The 22,590-nt window shown below is 47.3% G+C and overlaps 3 protein-coding genes across 12 annotated transcripts in view; 2 read left to right on the top strand and 1 right to left on the bottom strand.

The window, feature by feature from the left end:
• PEPD (peptidase D) overlaps positions 1-3,884 on the top strand; it is a 112,217-nt gene extending 108,333 nt beyond the window's left edge. For all 3 annotated transcript variants that reach the window (XM_015873939.2, XM_015873941.1, XM_015873940.1), the window contains exon 15: positions 3,238-3,884. In XM_015873939.2, the coding sequence (XP_015729425.1) occupies positions 3,238-3,387 (150 nt within the window). In that variant the 3' untranslated portion in view covers positions 3,388-3,884. The remainder of the gene's footprint in view (positions 1-3,237) is intronic.
• A 2,307-nt stretch (positions 3,885-6,191) lies between these two features.
• CEBPG (CCAAT enhancer binding protein gamma) lies at positions 6,192-9,264 on the bottom strand. The gene is made up of 2 exons (XM_032447164.1): positions 9,153-9,264; positions 6,192-8,318 (listed from the first exon to the last, which is right to left on the bottom strand). Exon 2 carries the CDS (start codon positions 8,211-8,213, stop codon positions 7,758-7,760), a length of 456 nt encoding a protein of 151 aa, XP_032303055.1. The 5' UTR covers positions 8,214-8,318; positions 9,153-9,264; the 3' UTR covers positions 6,192-7,757.
• Positions 9,265-9,684: 420 nt separating this feature from the next.
• Positions 9,685-22,590, top strand: part of LOC107319257 — a 44,986-nt gene continuing 32,080 nt past the window's right edge. For 2 of the 8 annotated variants that reach the window (XR_004308700.1, XR_004308701.1), the window contains exon 1: positions 22,398-22,567. The gene's annotated coding sequence lies outside the window, so the exon portion shown is untranslated. Of the gene's footprint in view, positions 9,976-11,336; positions 11,729-11,823; positions 11,887-13,487; positions 13,521-14,395; positions 14,480-22,395; positions 22,568-22,590 lie in introns of those variants that run through there. The other 6 variants (XM_032447159.1, XM_032447160.1, XM_015873952.2 and 3 more) reach the window with 6 other exon arrangements.

The raw sequence follows: 22,590 nt of genomic DNA, 5'->3' as shown, positions 1-22,590 counted from the left end.
GCGTGGCCTCACCCCATGAGTCTTGATCCTCTTTTATAAAATGTTTATACGTAGACCTTTACAGTAAAGTGTGCCTGACATGAGAATCTGCTTGTGAGTAAGAGGAAGGAGACTGGCAGCATGGGGTAAGGAATCCCTGCACAGCACAGAGCCCATTGGCCTCTGTAGGAAGGCTTTGTGTAAAAAGGGAAGAGGAAAGTGGCAGATGTTTCCCCTGTCGTGCGACATAACCACTTCTCTCTGATTTTAATGTAAGGATGGATCTACTTCCTAATCAGTCCCATGAAGCATGGAAGTCAAATTCTGCTTGTGCTAAGTTTGCTTATTAAAAATTATTGGTGAGTTGTTAGTGGAGTCTAAGTCAGTCCCTTTGTCCACATGTATCTGCCTCAGTAGTAAAGCAGCTATAAAAACTGATGTGTGGATGTTCCAGTTGGCCCAGTCCTGCAGCTCATGTGCTGATGTACCTTGTGTGGCACACGTGTGGCAGGCATCCCGTCCTGCTTTCCCACAGGTCTCCTGCTCCAGGATTTTGCAGTGATTCTGTTGCTGCTTTCCACAGCCGTAATCAAACAAATGCTCAATAGATTAAAAATTGGAGATGTGTCACCAGTGGTCTTTTTTAATCACATCTGGGATCTGTCATCGACCAAATCTGGGCTGTTTAATTGGCCAACATTTTTTCTTGACTCTCAAAAGCCTTTTTTATATATCATCATCCAAAAGAAATGAATGAGTGCTACAACCCCCTTCGCTTGGAAGATAACACAAAAGGCTCTGGGGAGCATGACTATATCAGTTAGTCAGGACAAAGTGCGAGGCTGTATATGTAGCTGACAGCAGCGCGGTGTTAGCTCGTGTGCTGTCCTTGGCCATGCCTGTACAGCCCTGCTTTGGGACCAGCTCGGGTCCATTGAGTCAAGCCACATGATGGTCTGCTGCTGGCGTTGTGCGGTTGTGCAATCAAATCTATCTAAATAGGTTGTGCCACTACCCGTGATAAGATAAAGGCATTTGAGGGTCCTGATGTTCCTGGGCACTTGGCCTGTGCAGGATAGCTTTGTGAAACTGCCGTCTCGCACTGCAGAAGCCACGTGTGGGAGAAAAGCTTGCAGGGAGCCCCTGGGAGCTGCGGCGCAGTGTGGCCTCACACCTCCGCTTGCTGCTCCTTTAAGCCGTGTTTGGTTCCAGGCCATGTTGTAGCCCTGAACTGAGCAGCACTGTGGAACAAAGAGCCTGAAAACAGGGACAGCTCTGAGAGCAAGTTTCATAACTGTCCCCTGCTGGGAAAGGCAGTCCCAAGTCAGTGAATGCTGCCAGCCAGATCCAGCATCTTTTGTCCATTTGGACCGAGGACAAGAGCAAGCCAGGCTCTCCTGGAGGGAAGGTTCTGCAGGTCCTCTGGTGCTGCTGCTTGCTGCGGCTGAGCTTAAGCTCAGTGTTATATACAGAGTTTGAACAAGAAGAACAGAAGCACAAATTTTTTCCCCTCTTGGGAGCCTGTGTTCCTCTGCACTTGTGTTGTCTTAAACCAAAGGGATAATGCACAATAGGGCTGGGCAGTCTTTCTTCACTATTAGGGTAAGCACACACCGTAGGCTGGATTCCTGCAGGCAGAGGGCAGCTGGATCCTGAACTTCTGCTAAGAGTGAAGGGGGTCGTGTGGGAGCAGCACAGTGGTTCTTGACAGCTTCCCCCACTCTGGTGCTGTGTGGCACTCCAGGCTCAGGGTCCTTCTGTTCATTCACTCACTGGCTTTGGATGCATCTGGCCCCAGCACTCACCATTCTTTGCTCATTCAGGATCTTTCACTTTGGGCCTCTGACAGAATTCTCCCTGTATTCCTGAGCTAGCCTCATCCCACTTTGCTCCATTTTCCTCTTACAGAATTGCCCATTTCCAGGTTCCAACTGTTCTGAACTCTACCTCTGCAGCCATTATGTCAATCCTGTCTCTCTAAACTGTATCCAACTTGGAGTGTCCAAGTCTGGCTGAAAAAATAAGATGCTCAACTGCAGAAAAAGAGCAACATTGGGTTTTTTGCTAATCTCAGTTGCAAAGCAGACAAACTGTGGCTGAAATGTTTCTGTAGCAGATTCGGTGAGGATTTCAATCTCAAAGAGGTGAAACCACCCATGTAAAAGCAGGTGAGGTGCCCGGATATGTTTGCTGTGTGGTTTGCATCCCCTGTGCTGCCCAGCATGGGCCCTTCAGACACAGTGCGTGCAGCTTCCAGATGTACAGCTGTCTGAACCCAGTGTGTGAACTCAGAGTTGATTTATTTAATTCTGCTTCATAATACACTTAACTTGATACCAGCTAAAAGAAATAATTTGGCAAGGACATCATTAAACAGTTTAATAAGGAGTGGATGACTCACTCTGTTTGAACAAATGGATTATTTTGCAATCAGAAGTACAAATGTTAACCAGCTTTATTTTTAGTTGGAAATGTCAAGAGGTCAGAAACAATTAAAACAACTGTAAGGTGGGAGTCCCCAGAGTGTGTGTTCTCTTGGATTTACACCTTACTAAAATTGCTTTTATTGCAGCTTAGCGACTTAGCAACATTTTTCTGATAAGATAGTGGGAAATGACTATGTAGGCACATTTACTGGTAAGGAGAGATTAGAGTCAAGCAGAAATGGAGCATACTTTTCATTTCCACGGAACAAGAGCTGGAAAACTGAGAGGATCTGCTTTTTTTTCTTGCATGTTTTAAAACATGGTGATTGTCCTTTAAGAGGAATTCTGACCTGTGCAGGAATTTCTTATCAGATCAAAATTCAGTGTTTGAATATCAGCTACAAGATACTTTGTGTTGCAGTTCCACTCTGACAGTGTGTTCTATCTAGAGAAGATGTGATTTGTCAGCACACGGCAGCGAACTGCGGGTCAGCACTGGGACTGCTCCAGGAGCAGGCACCTCAGGTGTCAACAGGCTCTGCTGGCCCAGTGAGCTGGATACTAGCAAGCGTAGACACAAATCCTGGGGCAAATCCTTTTCTTTCTCCTGTTATCAGGTGGGGATGCACCGGCCCTGTGCAGCCTCACTCACATGGCCCTGGGCACCTGCAGGAGCACCACTAAACTCACATGCAGGCCACCACCTCCTGCGGTTTTGGTGCTTGCTCTGTGTTCTGCTCTTGTATCAGCTGGAAATGCACCATTGCTGTCCAAAGTGCTTCTCATCTCCAGCTGGAATACCTCATTGGTAACTGCGTGTTCTCTGTGACAGGTCCGGATTGAAGACGACATTGCGGTGACAGACAGCGGCATGGAGTTGCTGACGTGCGTCCCACGTACAGTGGAAGAAATAGAGGCTTTCATGGCAGAAGGCAAAGGCAGTGCCAAGTCATTTGGCTCTTTGTCCAGCCAAAAGGAGTAAGCTTCAGGGTGATGCTGAATGTCCCACGCTGATCGGTCATCGTTCTGATTCAATGCTGCAGCATATGAAATAAAATGCATCCAATTCTTCATAGTGAGAAGAGGGCAGGCTATTAGCTGGAATGATTCATTAATGAAAAATAAAAATAGAAGGCTTCAGCATTGGATTTCCAGGTACCTCCAACATCGCTGCTTTGCAGGCAGTAGTTGACATGACAAGTGCCACCTGAATAACCTTGCTGCAGCAACAATTATTTCCAGTTAAATCTGAATTTTGATGATAGAGACTCTTTAAAATACAGGTGATCTGAATGCTGCCAGCAGTTGCAACAATCTGAGTCATTTGTTAAGCTTTATCACAAGTATTGCAAAAAAGAGAAAAACAAATCAGCTCTTCTCAGTGGATACAATGACACTTATATTTTTCTTATGGATCTTTTATCAGTGACGATGGAGTAAGCAGAATGAAATTTGTATTAAAATTCATCATTGGCATCATTTTTGTTCATAACTTGTGTTCATTAGGTTTTCCTGCTGCTATTTCTGCTTCTTTACCTCACCTTTCTGCCAATTTGTGCTCTGGAAACACTGACCCTTCGTTAGCCTGACTTCAGCTCCGGATACAGGGTACATTGATCCTGCACACAGCCTGGTGCTTATTACATTTGTTCATCTTTTTGTTCCTTAAGATTGTAGATTGCTGTGGTGTTCAGAAGCATTAAAACCTGCAAGAAGGAAGCATCTTCATTCCAGGGCTCTGTGTCAGTCAGAGCTGTGCTCTGCCAAGTGATCGAGTTGCTTCAAACCACCTGTTGTTAGAGGCTTCAGAATTAAATCATGTACATTTTATACTGATAGGCCACAAACATTAATAACGATCACAAAATGACTTTCTATTCATGCAGGATTTAAATCACCCAGAGAATCCTTTCTTTTACTGTAGGTGAAGCCTGTGGGAGAAGAAACGCTCTTCTTGCATCATAAAATAGTCCTGGTTGCTCTGACTACATAAAAGTAGCGTTGCTTACTGAACACATCATGTTTGTATCTGTTGCTGATGAACTCATCACAAGCACAGCATTGTGACCTTACGCCCCTTGGTTCTGAGCAGTTGGAGGTCTGAAGTTCGTTCAGGAATGGTGATTGTGTTGCTCTTTCTGCTGGCTGCACTGAGCTGTGCGACATGAACCAGCTCTTTCTTTATAGCTGCTTGGTGACCCGCTGCCAAATAGGGAACTTCACATGGTGAAGACCAAGGAATTTTACTGTGAAATAATCCAGGGGCATCACTCCTTCTGTCCAGTGTCACTTTCCTGATTAGTGAACCTGTGTGTGTTCTTTTAAAGGTTGCTGGCCATAGCCTGTAAGAGGTGAGTGCAGGTGGTCTTGAGATGGGAAGGGATGAGAAGGGACGGGCATGAGGTCAGCAGCTGTGGTGTGCAGCAGCGCTCCTGCTGAGCTTTGTGGTGCAGATGCTTCTTACTCCTGAATGCACAGCACGTGCAGAGGTGCTGGGCTGTGTCTTGGCAGCTGTGCAGGTGCCAAACACTACAACCTGCGGGCACGCTCCAGGCTCATCTCTCCCTACCCTTTGAGTCCAAGAGCAGCTACAGCACGCTCTGAATGCACCCAGACTGCTTACTGCTCTGGATGCTGAAACCTGCAGTTGCTTTGGTTCAATAGCAGTCATCGTGTTACAGTAACACTTCACAGATTTAAAAAAAAAACAACTTTTGGAATTGTTTCAACTAAGCCGTAACAGTGCAGTTAATAGGCCTTTCCCTGCTCATGATTAATGCTGGCACACGGCGGCGGTGCTCCTGCAGAACAGGTCTGGTGCTGGGCGCTGTGCAGGCAGGCTGTGCCCCGGCATGCAGCATGTGGGGGGAGCACTGCCTTCCACAGCCAGGGCCTGAACTCAGCCCCTGGGGACTGTACCCTTCCTTCCACAGCTCTGTTCTGCAGTTGAGGTCATTTCTACCCACTTACGCAAAAACCAAGGAGAGTAGGGGAGAAATAGCAGGGTGATATAGAAGCTACACACGTGGTGAGCGGGGCAGAGCCTCCTGGTGCTCAGGGAAGGCACGAGCCTTACTGACACTGAGGATAGATTTAAAATAACAACTTGTCAGAGTTGCACACGGTCTGCATGCAAACAAAGCAGCTGCTAAGCTGGAAAAGTCATTGCACAAACAAGTAACTTGTAACTTGGTGGTTTTGTTTCACTCAAGAAGGAAGTGACATTGGTGCTGTCAGGTGAAGTGACCTGCTGGAGCACCAGGAGTTCCTGGATCTCCGTCAGACAGCTCTAGTTGCACTCAAGAGACTTAAAGAAATCCTTCTCCTGGAGGCAGCCCGTGTACAGTGAAGTTGGAAAAGCATCTTAAAAGAGATTTGGGGGCCCTGTAGTTCCAACCCAGAGCAAACAGAGGGAAGGGATGGGGCTCCTGCCAGAACAGGCACCCATCTAAGAAATGCAATGCAGTCAGGTCATCTTCCTCCTTATACAACAGCCCTTGTACGAGGCTTGTCCCCACCCAGCCCAGCTGTGGATGCCCCATCCCTGGAGGTGTTCAAGGCCAGGCTGGATGGGGCAACCTGGTCTAGTATTAAACATGGAGGTTATTGGCCCTGCCTGCAGCAGGGGGGTTGGAGCTTCATGATCCCTGCGGTCCCTTCCAGCCCAGGCCATTCTGTGATTCTATGAATGGAAACTGCTCTATGTATTTCTCTGACAGCTGCCTGAGGTGGTCACCTCTGCATCTGAGGGAAAGAGAAAAGGGACAGGAAAAATAAGGCCAGCACTGGAGGCAAAATGTTTTTATTAGTTTCTGATATTTCAGTCTTAACTAATTAAGCTGCAGCTAGAACCAAAAAAAAAACCAATATATTTGTAAAAAGACTATCATAGTCCAAAACAATCCATAAAAAACTGCATCTAATTGCCTTTGTATTAAAAATTGAAATTCAGAAAGAACTTTTAAAGGCTTTATTTTCTAACAGCATCTTCATAGAGATAATATCCAAGGTTTTTTTTTTTGCTAGGTACAGGTACAAGGCAAACAAGCATCCTACAAAATAGGGGGAAAAGGTAGTGTAGGAGGGAAATTAAGACAGTGTAATAATCCACTAGCCAGACACACAGGTTAAATGTAACACAACCATACCATCAATGAAATACTTAAAAATGAAAATAAATTAAGGTTACGCCAAAGTTCCTGCTTTACTTTTGCTTTTAAAATCCTCAATATATAGTTCATACCACTGCATTATGGATCATGGCAGACTTTATCACTAGCATTTGAAAAACTGCTATAGAAAAGCTTCTATGGAAATAAGACTGAAGAAACTCCTTCACACAACTGTGATGGCTACAGAAATTCTGCTGAATCAAGTGTTCAGACAAGGGCCATTAGTTTTCAAATCACTGTGCATTTCTGTACAGGCTTGGCTGAATGGCTGCGAGAATGGAAATGAACAGAAGCAAGCTGAGATCCACACATTCTTGCTGTTCAGATGCTGCCCTACCCTTCTGTTGCTCAGCCAAGCTGCGCATTTTGTTCTCCCTGATACCGCCACCCCAGCAGGAATGCGGCTTTGCAGAGCAGAGGTTGTTGGTAGCATTTTTACATGTTTTAGAAACCAAAATCTTGTTCTCATAACCATGCAAGCCAGGTTAACATACGCAGGCATAAAAGGCCTTGTGCTGCTTTACCTGATACTTAGTGCTTCAGACCACTGCTTGCCCTGTGGAAGCCAACTCCCTGTAAAGATCATTATAGAATGTTGTTGTTCTTCTAGACAACATAAGTACCCCAGCTTGCTATTACTGTGCCCTGCCTGTTAACTGTAACCAGATAGGAAAAACCTAGGTAGTGCTTTGCAGGAATTGCTCTGTAGGTAGAAAAGCAGTTCACCAAACAGGACAACAAACTCCCTACGGTCTTTGCAGTTTGTAATATGTAATGGAGAAAAGAAACAGCTTAAATGCACTAAAATGTATTTAAAGGAATTCACCCAATTATGACTTTCTGATTCTACAGTGAACCATCCTGATGAATTTCTCCCTATGCTAAATGTAAGAAGGTGACTGTACATCTGTGAAATGCTGTTTCCATAATAGTAAGCTCCTTGCTGACTAAGGATTCAGATCTGCACTTACTACACAAATCTTCTAGAAGAGAAAAATATTTAACGCCTTTAAAGAAATACCCTAAGCAGTTTCTGGTTTAATTGTATCAAATCTTCAGTGTTAAACCTAAAAAGATCAGCACACAATGATGGTTAAAAGAACCCCTTATTTGTTCAGTTACTGCATGGGTGGTGCAGACAGGCTGCGCCTCCAGAGTTCATCCCGCCGTGCTGTGGCAGTCACTGCTGCCCACTGTTCTCTGGATTCGTTGTGGTGCTCTCAGTGCCAACAGGTTGCACATTGTCTGCGAGACTGTGTGCGTGCTCAAGGAATAAGTCTTTCAGTACACTCAGCTCCTTGGTCAGGAGCTTAATTTTCGCCTCTAAACGTTCATTTTCTTCTTTGAGCTGGGTGACCCTTTGCAGCGTGTCTTGTGCTTTCTGCTTGCTTTTTAACCGGCTCTTTTTCACTGCCATGTTGTTTCTCTCTCTGCGCTGACGATACTCATCACTGTTTCTATCCACAAAGGAATTTTTCTTTCCCTGCTTGCTCGGAGGCACAGCTTTGCCTCCACCACCAGGACTAACGGGAACCAGCTGGGGAACCTGCTGCAAACCACTGCTGTGCGCCTGGGTGTGAATCACGCTTACTCCGTTCGCATCTGTAGCAGTGTTCTGTGGGGATGTCTTGCTCATTTGGACGGGCTCTTCTTTGACACAACCGAATATCAGAAGACTGAGAACTCTTTTCTAGATCGTGTTTCCAGCAGGTCTCCACATGGGTTAAGGGCAAGGTGAACCCTGAAGGAAAAACAAATGCTGTTAAAGGTGCTGTGTTCAGTCTTACACATGGCTGCCTTTGGCATAACGTACCGATGGCACATCTGGCAGCAACACACCAAAACTGTGCTGGAAGTGGAACGGCTGCCAACTGCTGGGACATTTCAGAAGCCTCTCGAACATATTTGGATTGGAAGGGACTGTTACTGGGTCATCCAGTCAAGCTGCTTGCATTGTTCACTGCATTTACTCAGTTATTCCAAAGCCATCCCTGATGGATGGGTGTCTAGCCTAGCCTTGAAAAATCTCGTTTCACAACCTCTGTCTTGGCAACTAGTTCCACTGTCTAACTTTTCTCCCAGTTATATAATTTTCTTAATTTTTAGACTGAATTCTTTCTTTTGCAGCTTAAACCCATTAACAGCCTCACTCTTGGCCAACAGGAGTGCTTGATCCTTGTCTCCTCCAGACCATCCTTCTGCATCCATGCACGTTCCTTGGTGGTCTTTGCTCTTCTCTAGAGACAGCTCACGCTCCCTTGAACATCTCACCACATCTTCCAGTGCTTTCACTGGCTGTGAGATTATTTTACTTGTTTTTGAAGATGGAGCCCAAACTGATGATTAAGGTTTCAGCAGAACTCAGTGCAAAAATGCACAAGAAGAGGTGGTGCGTGCTGTGACGGCTGTGACTGAATGACCCAAAAGGAAACCCTCCGCCACAAACAAGGTAAAGCCAGCCAAGCCTTTAACGCTGCTGTGAGGGCAGGTGGGACAGGAAAGCAGGGTGAGAGCAATGTGAGAATCACTGCACTTGAAAGACAGGACTGACAAGGAGACATGGACCACAGCTGACCTGCCCACAACACACTTCCTCCGCTGTGTCTCTCCCAGCCATCAGTGTCCATGCTCCTCCCCAGCAGGATGCAGACAGTCTGTGGCACAGACACCCTCCCACCTGGGGCTCTGCCTGCTCCCACTCCTGCTGGAGGTACAAGACTCCGGTGCTGCCACAGCTCCTCTCCTGTCCCCAGGAGGAGCCATTGGGAAAGAGCAGCTGAGGTCAGCAGAGCACAAGGCGAGCTGAGCAGTGCCCAGCCCAGCCCTACATCTGACAGGAGGCTGTAGTCCTGTGTGGCAATGCCCAGCCTGTATTCAGGGGCTCCTCAGCTGCATGCTGCTCCTGTATATGTTTTCCACCACAACCTCAGTGTCATTTTACATTCTGCTGGGTTATCATTAATGAGATAAAAATGTTACTGTCAATTGCACATTTTCTTTCATCATCTGCAGGAACCTGAACTGAGTGCAGCTGCACAGCGCGGCTCAGTGACATTCACAGCAGAGCCCAGTAGTTTGGCTTCAGTGTTATTCAAAATCAACATTCTGTCACCATTTCGGTCACTCCCTTAAAGCCAATGAAAAAGGTGTGAGAGTCGTGTGAGTACAACCACACCCCTCAATGCATTTTCCTGTTTTCATATTTCAGGACAGAAGGATGTCAGGGCAGACATCAGACAACAGGCCTCCACTCCAGCATGGCACTGCTCTGCTGGGCAGCCCAGCTCGCTCAGATGCCACATCTACCACCTGTGTTGTGTTCACTGCAGAGAACAGGCAGCCCTGCCCTGGGAGCATCACAGCCCACCAACGCCTGGCAAGTTCCTTCACAGCACCAGGTTTCACTTGCTATTCTCTCTTTACTATCAAAACTATTCAGTATTGTTCCCAGATATGCATAAAATCTCTATCTATGCCCCTGCAATCCAAAGGAAAAAATGAAGCGTTCCATTAAATTGAAAAGTAATGGGATAGTTAAGTTCTCAGTGAAGGGGAACGTGGGTTGAGCAGGGAGACAGAACCCAAGTGTCACATCTCGCAGGCTGTTGTTAGCCCTGATGCACAGATCTCCCCCAGTTCCTGACACTGGAGCTTCCCCATGCTGTGTTAGCTATTTCTTCAGTGGGACACTCTCTCTGGTGCTCATGTGGCAGCTCCGGGCTGGTTTCTCCCAGCGCTGCTGTTTCTCCAGCGGCCGGAGCTGCCCGGTTCCATGTCGGCCTGTGGCTGCCACCCACCACCACCCAGCAAACACAATAGCGGCAGCCCGGGGCTCCGCTGGCCGCAGCTCCTTGGGGATGTGGAGTCCCAGGCACATCAGACCCTTAATAAAGGGCTCTGCCTTCTCCCCAAAGTTTGACGTTTCCAAACGTTTGGCTCGGTACAAACAATAATAATTTGTTAATTAGATCGTGTTGGTTGTTTTGGTTACTCGGCTGCTCTGACACTGCTGCTATAGCCAGTTGTGTGCCGCCTCCCCTGGCGGCCCCGCACACGTTCCCGGCCGCTGTAATGCCCGGACCGCGCCGTGGGGACGTTGTAGCGGCCGCTTCTCAAGGTGAACCGACTCCGTGACTCCGTAACTCCCAACTTTCCGGCTCTCGGGCCCTTTCTCGCCGTGCCGGCCGTTCTCGCTCGGGTCACCGCGTCTCCCCGTGGCCGCCCCTCCGCGCTGACATCAGCCCCGCCGCCCCGCCCGCTCCCACCGCCCCTCCCGCCTCGGCGCCCGCTGCCCCGGGGCGGCTCCCGACCCTCCCCCGCCGCCCCGCGGGGCTCTGAGCCCTGGGGCCGCCCGGCCGCGCTCCTCCCCCCGCCCGCTCGGGGCGCACGGCGGCGCCAAGCCGTGACTTCACCGTGCGGGGGGGAGGGAGGAGCGGCGCGGGCCGGGGCCGGATTGCATCATGCGCTCCCACGTCCCGCGCCACCGGCGGACGGACGCGTTGCGGGGGCGGCCCCTACGGGCCGGCGCGTTGCCCCCCGCTCGGCGGCGCTTACCTGTGGCGGAGCGGGCGGCGGCGGAGGGGAGGGGAGGGGCGCGGCCGGGCCCGAACCTCCTCGTTGACGCGCTGAGCGCGGCCGAGCGCCGATTGCGAAACACGACCCGCGCCGCCCCGCCCCGCCCCGCCCCGCACACCGCCCGCCCCTCCCGCCGGGTGATGCAACGCCCGCCATGATCGGCACGAACCGCGGCCAATCGCGCGGCCAAGCGCTCCAAGGGCCGGCCGTGTTGGTGCGGGGCTGTGCGGGGCGGGAGGCGGCCATGCCCTGCATCGCCCTGCCCTGCCCTGCCCTGCCCTGCCGCTGGGGGGCGCTCCAGCGGCCCGGCCGCCATCTTCTCGCCTTCCTGTGACCCTCGGGCCGAGGCACGGACCATCTGGATGTCTGAGATCATGGGTTGCGTTTCGTTGCAAATATCGCAGAGATAAAAGCTGCCCTTAGTGCTTCCCAGCCGTCCTGGCTCTGACCAGGTGCGTGTTGTGAAGTAACGTCCCCATCTGAAGCTCCTGTTCTGCAGCGCCCTCAGGAGCTGCGATGCTCTCCTCTTCCATAAGGCCCTGTGGAAAACGAGCCCCGTTTGCAGAAGCTCTGAGGGTTAGTCTGGGCACACGGCTTCATGCCGCTCATTACCATAGGATACCTTGTCCAGCTCTGGTATTTAATATCTCACATGTTTTTCTGTTTCCCAGTTGAAACGATCCTGTTTTCTCTGCCCGTGTTTCATCCATCTGTAACTAGAGCAAAAATTCCAGGTAAGCGTTAAGCATTATCCTGTCCTTAAACAGCTCCCTGTGTGCTTTTAGAGCGCTCCCGTGGGGTGTTAGGGTACTTTATCACCATTCATTCATTCTTCTTCAAAGGAAGATGAAGAAAATGAAATATAGATGAACTCATTCTCATGTAGCCTCCTTGTTTTAATTGTTAAAGCTCGTACATAATCCTGTGCACGTTGGGAGCTCCAGCGCTTGGCTGGCATCATGTCCTGGTGCAGGAGAGCAGTCACACAATGTGCTTTAAGTGTTTGCAGGATAAATCCCCCCGGTGCAAATGGGATGTGAGGGAAGCAATCACAAAAACATAAGGAGTGTTGCTGTAAAGGCATGGCACTGATGTACACACCTGATCTGCTGGCTGTCACATTAGGTTACGTGAGCAGTGCGTTGGCTCTAGAGCTCTGGGTGTGTTCGTGTAGCAGCAGTCCACCCATAAGACTGTGTGCTCTTGTGATGGTGGTAGGCTTCACTTACATAGTCCAGTCTTGTGAGTCTTGAAAGACTAGTCCCTGAAAAACAACAACACCAACAGCAAAACCACAAGTTTTCAATGTCTTCGAGTAATACACAGCAAATCACGGCTCAAGGCAGGAGGAATACTGAAGAAGCAGGAGTTCTCTGGGAACTGGAGGCAAAGATGTAGGGGGCAAAGGAATCTGTTGGAGGGTAAATATTCCCATTTGGTGCTTGGTCAGTATGTTCACTTAATGCTTACCAGAAAAGTGTTCTGCAGCTTTCTCAGAGTGTGAAAACCGCTTTATTTCTCCATTTATTTTCCTTTTCCAGTGTTTATGGTTGTTACCTCTGTGTTTGTGGACAGTTATTTCTTTGCCCTAAAATAAAAACCATGAAAATGTACTGGACTACAACCTATACTTCTTTTTTCTCCTGTATGCATTCAGACTCTGCGGACTATGATTGCATTCTTTATGATCACGAAGCAGTTTGCATTCTTTTGGGAATATCCCAATAATTCCAAGTCTGTAGTAGGAGTTTTTCATAATATTTTTTTATTATTATTTCTTAATAGCTCTTTCATTTTCATGTTACAACGTCTGTTTTTTTGCCTTCGGGACTGACCTCCACCAAGATCAAAATGCTACTGTTAGAAATGTCTCCCAACCCCATTTGATAATTTAAATGTGGTAGAAACTTGACTGTTAGTTGTTGCTTTGTCAGAGGTAGCCTTTTTAATAGGTGAAGAGAAAGGAGAGGAAGTATTGCTTGGTAGTGGTGATCACTATTTGAGGACTGCACTGCTAATTCTAGTATTGACTCACTGTAGCCTTGGAAAGTTACAGTGTTTTTGTTCTAGAAAATACTAAGTAAAGAAAGCAGCCATTCTATTCTAATAGCAAACATCCATTTTATTGTAACACTGCCTGGAGAGGAAGAATCCAGTGCTTTTGTTCTTTCTCTCTATGCTGCTAATAATTCTTACAAGAAAGTATTTCCAGTTGCTGGTTCAACATCTTCCAACACTGCTTTCTCTATGTCTGGTTATCAAAATACCAACAATGTGATGGCTGTTCTTAGGCTGCCACTGAACGACATTGTTTTTTACTTTCATGTATTTGCAGAGTGTTAGAAAAAGCGAAGCTATATGGCTAAAGGTGAGTAAAAACAAAGTAGATAAATAGGCTGAAAGGAAAATGCAATGTATCATGTGTATGTGTATATATAAAATCTGGTTCCAGGGAGGCTTGTTAGAACTAAACAAGTCTGAGCGAGAATTAATGGCTCACACCTGGGAAAAAGAGGCGAACGCTCAAGCATCCAGGTTTAGTAACTGCCACACCTGTCCTATATTCCCAAAAGCATAAATGAGTTCTGTAAGGATTTAGATAGCTTAGCTTTTGAATGCACAGTGCCATGGCTCTATTCCAAGGCATCATCAGTCACTGCATGAAAATCCCCACCCTTAATTACCAGGGCATTATTTGTCATGGGGTATATTCTAATGAAGAACTTCATTTGTATGATACCAAGAGGAGTAAATAATTTTGGGGATGATTTCTTCCCTGACTTTAAAATGGTTCTTTGCAACAGAACCGTAAAACACCCTTCCAGAAAAATATCATTAAAATGAGAGTGACATAACGCAGGGTCATCTTCAGTCCCATGGTACTGGGTGAAGGAGGACCAAACTTCTTTCCTATCCATGGTTTTATTATTCCCTGTAACTTAAATGATCTCTGAAGTGCCATAAAAAGCACGATGAGCAGCTGCCTGAAAAGAAAAAAGAAACTGAGAGTTTGGCATCTCAGGGGAGAGAGAGCATGGCCCACCGGACTGGTCATGCTGTGTCACTTCTGTTGATTTAAATGAATAGAAAGCTACTTATATATGCCTGTGCAATAGAAACTATGCAGGAGAAAAAAATGAGAAACCATACTGGCAAGTACAGAATGTCTGTCATTGAGCTGCTGCTGCTCATATCTAGGGGAATTATGTGCTAGATTATCAGTGACAGTGGTATTTTTGTCAGGCAGGTACAGTGTATCTCATATCCCCAGGAGAAAAGAAGTATGCAGTGTCATCATCCTTCCAGAAAGTCACTTCTTCCAGTTTGGTGAGTTAGCTGGCAGAAAGGCCTTTTTTTTTCCTATATCTTAAAATGGAAGCGAGATACAACAGAAACAGTGGGGCACAGCTCCCTGCTCTTTGGCTGTGCATACTCTCTAACGAACCATAGACTCTTAGAGGAACAAAACAATTACATTTACACTTGCAGGCACTTGGAAATCTCTGTCACTCTGAATTTACCAGATATAATCCAGCGTTAGTTTTCTATTGTATGAACACTGCAGCCAAAACTGTGGAAAAATACCTCTTAGGTAACATGTCCCAGGACAACAGTGTCATTGAAGATGGGCTCATCTGATTTATCTTGACCGTAAGTAGATCAGATTTCCTTCTGATAGACAGAAGTTTTACACCCCTTCGTCATTAGCCTGTCCATCAAGGTCTGATTTCTGTACCTCCTCAGCCATAAAAACAAGCTCAGTAAGTCTTCATATAGGAAATTGTTCTTGATCTGATTTGTTTAAGCATCATATGTGGGGTTTTCCTATGTGATTTTTTGGTCAGAAGGACTTGCACAGTTAAGATACTAATGGAATCTTGCATGAGGAGAGAATTCAGGATCAACAGTATTGCAGCGATGATGGTGATTAGTCATTACTTTGAAGTCACACACAGTTCCAATGGAAATGTGATTTGGCAGTTGGAGAAAAGGACTTTGCTTACCAGGAAATGAAATTGTAAAGTGCACTGTTTATGTGTCTACCTTACATCATCTTTTTCCTCTTGTTAGAAGCCCTTTGACATTAGGGGACTCTGCAGGTGGCACAGTGCTAGGGATTGCAAAGCACGTGCTCGTGCTTTCCTTCCTTTATACAAAGGGAAGACAGGATGAGAGCACACGCACTCCTAGCAGGAACACGAGCATGGGCAGCCAATCCAAGAGAGCTCCAAGCAGAAGAAACTGCCCTGCTTTGAACAAGCGGGGGATGTTGTACTGTGCTGGTGCTGTAAATAACAGGAAAGTCTTGGGCACAAATTTCAATGCTTGGAACACAACAGGCTTACAACAAAATATTTAATTTGCCTAAACACTGTCCTGATGTGGGGACATTTATTACTCGGTATTTTGTGGCAACAACAGAGCATACTGCAGCATATTGTGAGGCGGTCTTTATGTCTCTGGATTTTGTCATGTGGAGGGGCACCAGCTGTGGCTGTAAGTTGAATGCGGAGTCACAGGCAGCTCTGAGATACTTCATGTTATAGCAGCATTGGTAGTTGAGCTGGGGGTATGCAAGCTTTTATTTAGTATTTGAGTGCTTTTGAAAAGATTTCTAGAAGGATTTCCAGTAAGTTTCAGATTTGATATGTGCTGCATGTTCTGCTACTCCATCACCAGATAGATTTCTCAGTTTTGACCAAAATATGTAAACCCAAGGATTTACAAGTGTTCCTGTCCTACAAGGGAGACTGAATAACTCTGAGCCCATTGGGAAAAAAAGGCCAAGGGGCACTGGGGCAAAGTCGGGTTTCCTGAAGACTGAGTTTTCAGTTGATGTGTCAGGAGATTCGAGCTCCACCTCCAGCATTTCCCACTAAGCAGAGTTAGCTTTTCTCACAAAATAGGCACCTGTATTTGTCTTTTGTGAAACGCAGACACAGTGGAATCAGCAGCTGAGCCTGCAGCTCTGTGCAAGGGGCAGTTCTACTGAGGAGACCTATGGCATTCTTTACTTAAATACAAACAAGAGCCTCAAACTTTTATCAGTGACATTCTGAGCTGGGTAGCCAACATTTATTTCAGTTTATTAATAAAGGAGAAAACTCATTCCGTGTGGTGAGGAGTCTGGAGACATTGCTGACGATGCACATCATCTCATGGTGACTTAAGTTGAACATAAATGATTTGTGAGGCTGACAGGGCTCTGAAAATTCATTTTCTATATTTAATCACAGCAATAGGAGGAAAAAAGTCCTCGCTGGAAAACTGTTTCATTTAAACACAAATAGTTTGTAAGGTCTTTTTGTCTGGGATGAGGTACCTCTCAGCCCTGGCCTCTTGCTAAATTAATGGTTTTGATTATACTTAGCTCCACTATTAAGTATATGAATCAGTTGCACATGTCAGACACGTGGCACTGTTGGTGCTCCTAGTTGAAGAGTAGTGCCTTTTCAGCATTGTTTTATGGGCATTTAGATATGAACGCTTCTTGCTAACAGCGCTGTCACTGCTTTTACTTTCTTAAATATTTTTACTCACAATAAAAAGACATTTTTATGCTCCCGTAAAATGAATGAAAAACATGATGGCTTCCATCAGAAATCTTCTGGCTTTATTCACATGAATGTTCTTAATGTTTCTTTACTTAATAGTTATTTGAAGCACTCTGTAGCTCTGCTGCTAATCATAACCAAAGTGTTTTAAGGTAGCCAGTCTTGTTTTCTTTAAAATGTCCTTCCTGCCTCCTGAGTTCAATTTCCAGATTTTTATGGGACTGTGACCCACTCAGGAGCAACCTACTGATCTTGGGACTGGCCTGGCTTGTGATTAACTCTTATTGCACTTAAGATAAAGACATGTTTTGCATAAAGCATAAGATTCCCATTTGAACAGAAAATGTCAGTGTAAGGGTCTCGTGGAATTTGTGCAGTTGCGAGTAGTGTCTCATTTTTTATTAAAGGGATTGCTCTGGTGAATATGATTGTGTGTAACCTATCTTTCTGCAAAGGCTTGGAAGGCAGAGTAGATGTTATCTCAGCAGGTAGGAGTGCCAGCTCCTTTCACTGGATGCTTCAAGTGACCTTTGGAATCCCCGCAGGGAATGAAGGGCCATATCTCACCTTGCCTTGCTGGCTGCCCCTCCAGCATGCTGCATGGGCAGTATTGAGGTGAAATCACTTTGTAGCAGGCTCTGCATGCCACAGATGGGAACTCGAGCACTGTATTTCAACCTGTAAGTGAAAGCTGCCTCTTCAGTCGCATCTTTGTGCAACGAGTCAAAGAAGTTCTGATGCCAGAAGTATCTATTATTAGTTTGGAACTGATAACAGAACTGCAGTAACTGTCAAGCTGAGATTGCCTCTGCTTGCTTCCTTCCACCATGCCTGTTGTTTCCTGTGTGCTTAGTGTTCCTTTGATCATGGTTAGGGCTTATTTGTGATGTCACCAAGTCACTCTTCGAACTTTGTGAAGCTTCCTTGTGAGTCCCTTCCCTCTCAGTGCCTTTGACATTTTTCCCTTAGCAGGGCAGCTCCTGCTTAGATTACTCATGCTCAGATTACTCATTAATCCCTGGGCTGCAGCAGTATAATTGGAGGAGGCAGAGTGCAGCTCAACAGGAAGGTCAGACTTTCAGATAGCATCCACACTGAGCAGTAGAGCTGCTTTCTGCTAGTATGGTATCAGTGCTTTTTAAAACATCACATTTTAAAATCTAAGACAAATGTGGCTCGAATCCTTTCTACTGCTGAAGTCAAAGCTTCATGATATCAATAGCAGAAAGGTGTGTGCACCAAAGGCGTATGTTATATCCAATCCTTGTGCTGCTCTCATCCAGCAGTCAGCAATGTGTCTGTCCATGGCAGGACAACACGAGTCTTTCATATCCATACTACACTACAGAATTCTGTATCTTTGTGCCAGATCGCACCTCCAGTTTCATTTATGTTCCTGTAACAGTGTCACCTAAAAGGGAACAAAGTTGATATAAAGAATGAGAACACAGACAAGTCAGTGTGTGTCAGGGACTCCATTCTGTAACAGTGTCTCACATACTAAAGTACATAATTAAGAAATGGCATAGGTTTTTTTGAGTTGAAGTTCTGTACGTAGCTCATGCAGGCACTTCACATCTAAATTAAATGCATGAAGTTGGTGTCCCGTGTACATACAGAGGTAGGAAGGTGGGGTCTGTTTGTCTGGGTTTGTCAGGAGTTTAAATCTCCTTTTTTTATTATAGTGTTGTGAATGATGCCAGGAGAAGTGATCAGCCATATACTGACAGTTAAAATCTTCGGAGAGGGACCTTTCTGCCCCTGAAAGCAGAGCTGGGATCTGAGTTCAGGTGATGGTGCTCACTGCCCTGTTACTGTTCTGCTGCAGCACGTGTCTGTTAGCTCAGGTCCATGCCAGTTCTGACTCAGAGCCATAAGCCTTCCACACAGTGCGCAGGAGCTAGGAAAAGTATGAGCCATGTTTCCTATATGCTCCATTAAGCATACAAAGGCAAAGATAAGAAAAGAGTGACATTTTCTTGGCAATTTACTTCAACATAAAAGTTAGTGTTTACATTATTTAAGATAATAATAATAAAAATAGCAGGAAAATATGTGAAAAATAAAGCATTTCATGTGGAGGAATTTTTGCATGCTCACTGTTTTGTGATGTTAGCACAGGACATGTGGGAGAAGGTCGCTGAGCTTGGCTGCTCATTTCTTGTGTGGCCTTGGCAAATCATTCCCTCTCCTGGCTCTGTAGCTGTGAAATAGGGCAACAGCGCTGCTCCACCTCCCAGGGAGATGTGACTGTGAAGGAATAAAGGATCCTGAGCTATCGATGGTAGAAGCCACTGAAGTCTATAAGGGAGACAAAAGATTGGAAAGTTAAATTCAGGAGGAAAAGGAAGGAAGGATGTTGTTTTGTCTGAGGTAGAAGAGTAGAGAGAGAATGGGCAACTTGTGGGTAGGCCAAGTACTGAGTAATGTGGTAATTGATGCGTATCAGTAAGAGAACTGTGAATGTGATGTGGTGAATTCCTGAGATAGAGGTGATGCTGTGGTAATGCAGAAGAGACCACTGCAGTGCGATGAGGTGCGGTACTGTCACGTCCTCCTTTTTTGTGCCTGTGGCATTTCAGCTGTATTCTGGAGGGGACAGAACTAAACCTGGTATCTGAAAAGCAATTTGAATGTTCTTGGGCACCACAAATATGGTCACTGAAATACAATCCTAATTGTAAAAGAGAAAGAAAATATGGAAAGGGAACAGGAAGGTTAGTATGGATTTGATTTCATTCACCTTGGAGTTGCAAATGTTCTTCCTCCAAAGAAGAGCTATAGTGCAAAGTAATTAAACCACCTGGCACTGAACCAAACTCTGCACATGAAATGGTCATCAGTCCCCAGCTGCTGTTCCTGAGTTCTGCACTCTGCTCTACCATCCTGCAAGGCTTCAGCATGTACAACCTTCTCCCTTGAAAACTGTCGTGTATGGCAGCCCTTCCAGGTGCAGATCATGTTTTCCCTCTCTGGGGCAGAAAACAGAGGAGATGGCTGAAGTTTATGTTTAATTGCACTATGAGAAGTAAAGGGGGTACAACTCAGTGCACTTGTGGCACAGCACTGTTCCCAGCTGAGGACTGTGCCCCCATCCCTGCCCTCCTGCTCCCAGTGCAACCCTGGCCCTATTAGATCTGCTTTCTTTCCTGCACCTGACCTGCAGGTGGGATAGAGGAGGGGCTGGCAATGGTTCCAGGAGGAGGTTTGCCTGCAGTCAGGACATTCTGGAGCTCTGTCAGTAGCAGCAACACGTTCTCAGTTCACAAGGCAGTAAAATAAACTTGTAGAGACACTTTGGTTCTTAACTGGGCTGCCACGTGCCAGGTTCTGTGTGTGGTTCCGTGCTGATGGATCAGAGCAGAGCTCTGTGCCTGCACCCTGCAGCAGGCAGCCTGCTCTGCACCCTGCAAACAGTGCAGGGGCCAAGGTCAGGAAACATTCAGAGCACCCACTTTTGTGGTGCAATTAAAAACAGTCCCAAAACTCACTTCAAAATTCAGCAAGGATATTTAATTCCTCCATCGCTGTGATTTTCTCTCATTTCCTTCCCTACCAACAGAAACCAGCACAGCCAACTTTGCGTGATGGCTCTCAGCGGTGTGCAGGGTTTTGGAGTGCTTCCCCAGCCCTCCCTGGTGCGATCTGCTGTGCGATGGAAGAATAGCACCCTCAAGAGTTGACGGCCGTGCTGCTCCAGGGCTCCACAGCACTGGGCAGGAACCCTTCCTCCTTTTGTTAAAGAACACACTGGCACATGCAGCCGAGGCAAAGAGACACAAACATTTCTTTTGCCATCACATGTGAAATGTTTGGCACCGGTCAGTGTGGGTGTGGAACTCTGTGCCTGTCCGAGGGATGGCAGCTGCTGAGCGTGGCATTTGCCTTCAGAGAAGAGGCATTCAGAAAAGAATTGTCCTATTTATTTAAGTCTGGGAAACTCGCTTTATACCATCTTAAAAGAATTTGAACAGGAATTCATGTTTTTGTGCAAAAAGAGATTATTTAAAAGTACTTCACTGAGATAAAAGGGGTCTATGTAAAAAATACCGAGCGAACCAGTCCTTAAATTGCGGGGACTTGTTTGTTAATTACAGTAATTAGGAATGGAATCTGATCCTAAACTTTCTGATTTGCTTTGAATTTCTCTTAATGTGTGGTTAGACCTTAATTTTCAGAACGATTCTAAAATGTGAGACTGCAGAGGCCTCAGTATTGTTGTTCAGTGACAAACTGAGTTCTGTGCTCCCGCTGCTGCCCGCAGTGCAGAACCTTTTGCTGTCGCTGTGCATGGCCGGTTCCTGCCCACTGCCTTTAGGGCACGATGTGGCTGTAGGAAGCACGGGCACGGCCAGCACTGGCTCTTGGGCCAGCTGGGTCCTACGGTGTTAGCGAGTCTGGGTCAGCATCTGCCCCTCTTCTGCAAATGGGTTTAATGGAGCAGAGCCTGCAGGATCCACACAGCCAGACGTGGCAGAGGTTGTGGGGCTTCTTTGGAGATATTCAAGACCCATATGGACGCCTACCTATGTGACCTGTATGGAACCTGTGTAGTTGGTTGTATGGGTTGGGCTCTGTGATCTCTTCAGGACCTTCCTGACCCCTGCAGTTCTGTGATGCTGTGATTTCTGCTCACATTGAAGCATCCCAGATTTCTGTCACAGGTCAGGGGATTTTATTCTCTATCAGAACTTTGGAGCTCTTCCATATGGGCACTTTGCTTGATCAGGCAGTGCATACCCTTTGTACCCACTGTTATGTGCTGAAACCAAAGTATATCATAATTTCAGAAGATACCATATATAAAAAGCAGTTAGGATTTATCTTTTCTGTTGACATTGAAAGGTGAAAAGTATGTTCATAAATCATAGATTCTGTGTGTTCTGTATTCTATATGGATGTTTCCCACGAGACACTCACAGCAGGCTGTGCTGGCTGCACCTCACGTCTGTGGCTCACGTGTGTGACCCCAAAGGTGGCTCTTGGTTCGTGGTGGTTTTGTTCCTAAGGCTTTGCCAGTCACTGTGAATTGCAAGGAACTCTGAGCAAGCAGTCTGATATCACAAGCTTCTGGTTCATTCAGCCCTCCAGGACTAAGAAATGTGGCAATTCTTTCTGTAGCCATAGCCATACTGGAGTTTTCTCTGCCGATCTCCCTCGCTCTCCCCTGCTTCACTGCCCTCGGTGCGTCCCTCCTTCCACTGTGCTGCTTTCCGAGCGGCCCGGCCCAGCGGATCTAAGGGCCGGCAGTTGGGGTCGGCAGGTCCGGCTGGACGGGGAGGCGGCAGCTCCGTGCCCCGAATCCGTCCCGTGCAGGGAGCGCGGGTCCCTCGGGCCGCGTGTCTCCCAGCAGCTGCTCGGGCCGGACTCGGAGCTGAGCCCCGGCGTTTCGCCTTCCGAGCGGCACGCTCGGGTTTATCTCGGGTAAACGCCGGGAGCCGGTCCACGCCCGACACAGCCCGAGATTGCGGTGTTTGCATTTGGGGAAATCCGTGATTAAATTTACCTGCCCGATTCGCGCCGCGGGACGGGACGGGACGGAGATGCAGCCCCGTGCGTTCATCCCCCACCGCCCGCGCACGGTGGGAGCCGTGGGACAGCGGCAGCGCGTCCCGGCCCGGCTCTGCCCACGGCCCCGTCCCGCAGCGCCGAGCCCCGCAGCCCCGCCCCGCAGGGCGCGCTCCCGGTCGGGTCCCAGCGCCGCTCGGGGCCGCGCTCCGCGGGTCCCCACGGGGCTCAGCTGGTGAACCCAGCGCGTCGAACCGGGCCGAGCTCCGGTAACTCCGCTGGGACGGCGCCTTGGGCCCCGGGGGCGGGCACCGTGCGCCATCCAGCCCGGCGTAATGGTTCGCGCGTAATGGTGAGCTGCGGGGCTGCTCCCCG

The sequence above is a fragment of the Coturnix japonica genome, chromosome 11 (assembly GCF_001577835.2).
Source record: "Coturnix japonica isolate 7356 chromosome 11, Coturnix japonica 2.1, whole genome shotgun sequence".
Classification (NCBI taxonomy): Eukaryota; Metazoa; Chordata; class Aves; order Galliformes; family Phasianidae; genus Coturnix; species Coturnix japonica.
This window is presented reverse-complemented; position numbering and strand designations above follow the sequence as displayed.

Bases quoted from the DNA above. Each gene is read 5' to 3' on its own strand.
- CEBPG (XM_032447164.1), bottom strand. From the start codon at position 8,213: ATGAGCAAGACATCCCCACAGAACACTGCTACAGATGCGAACGGAGTA.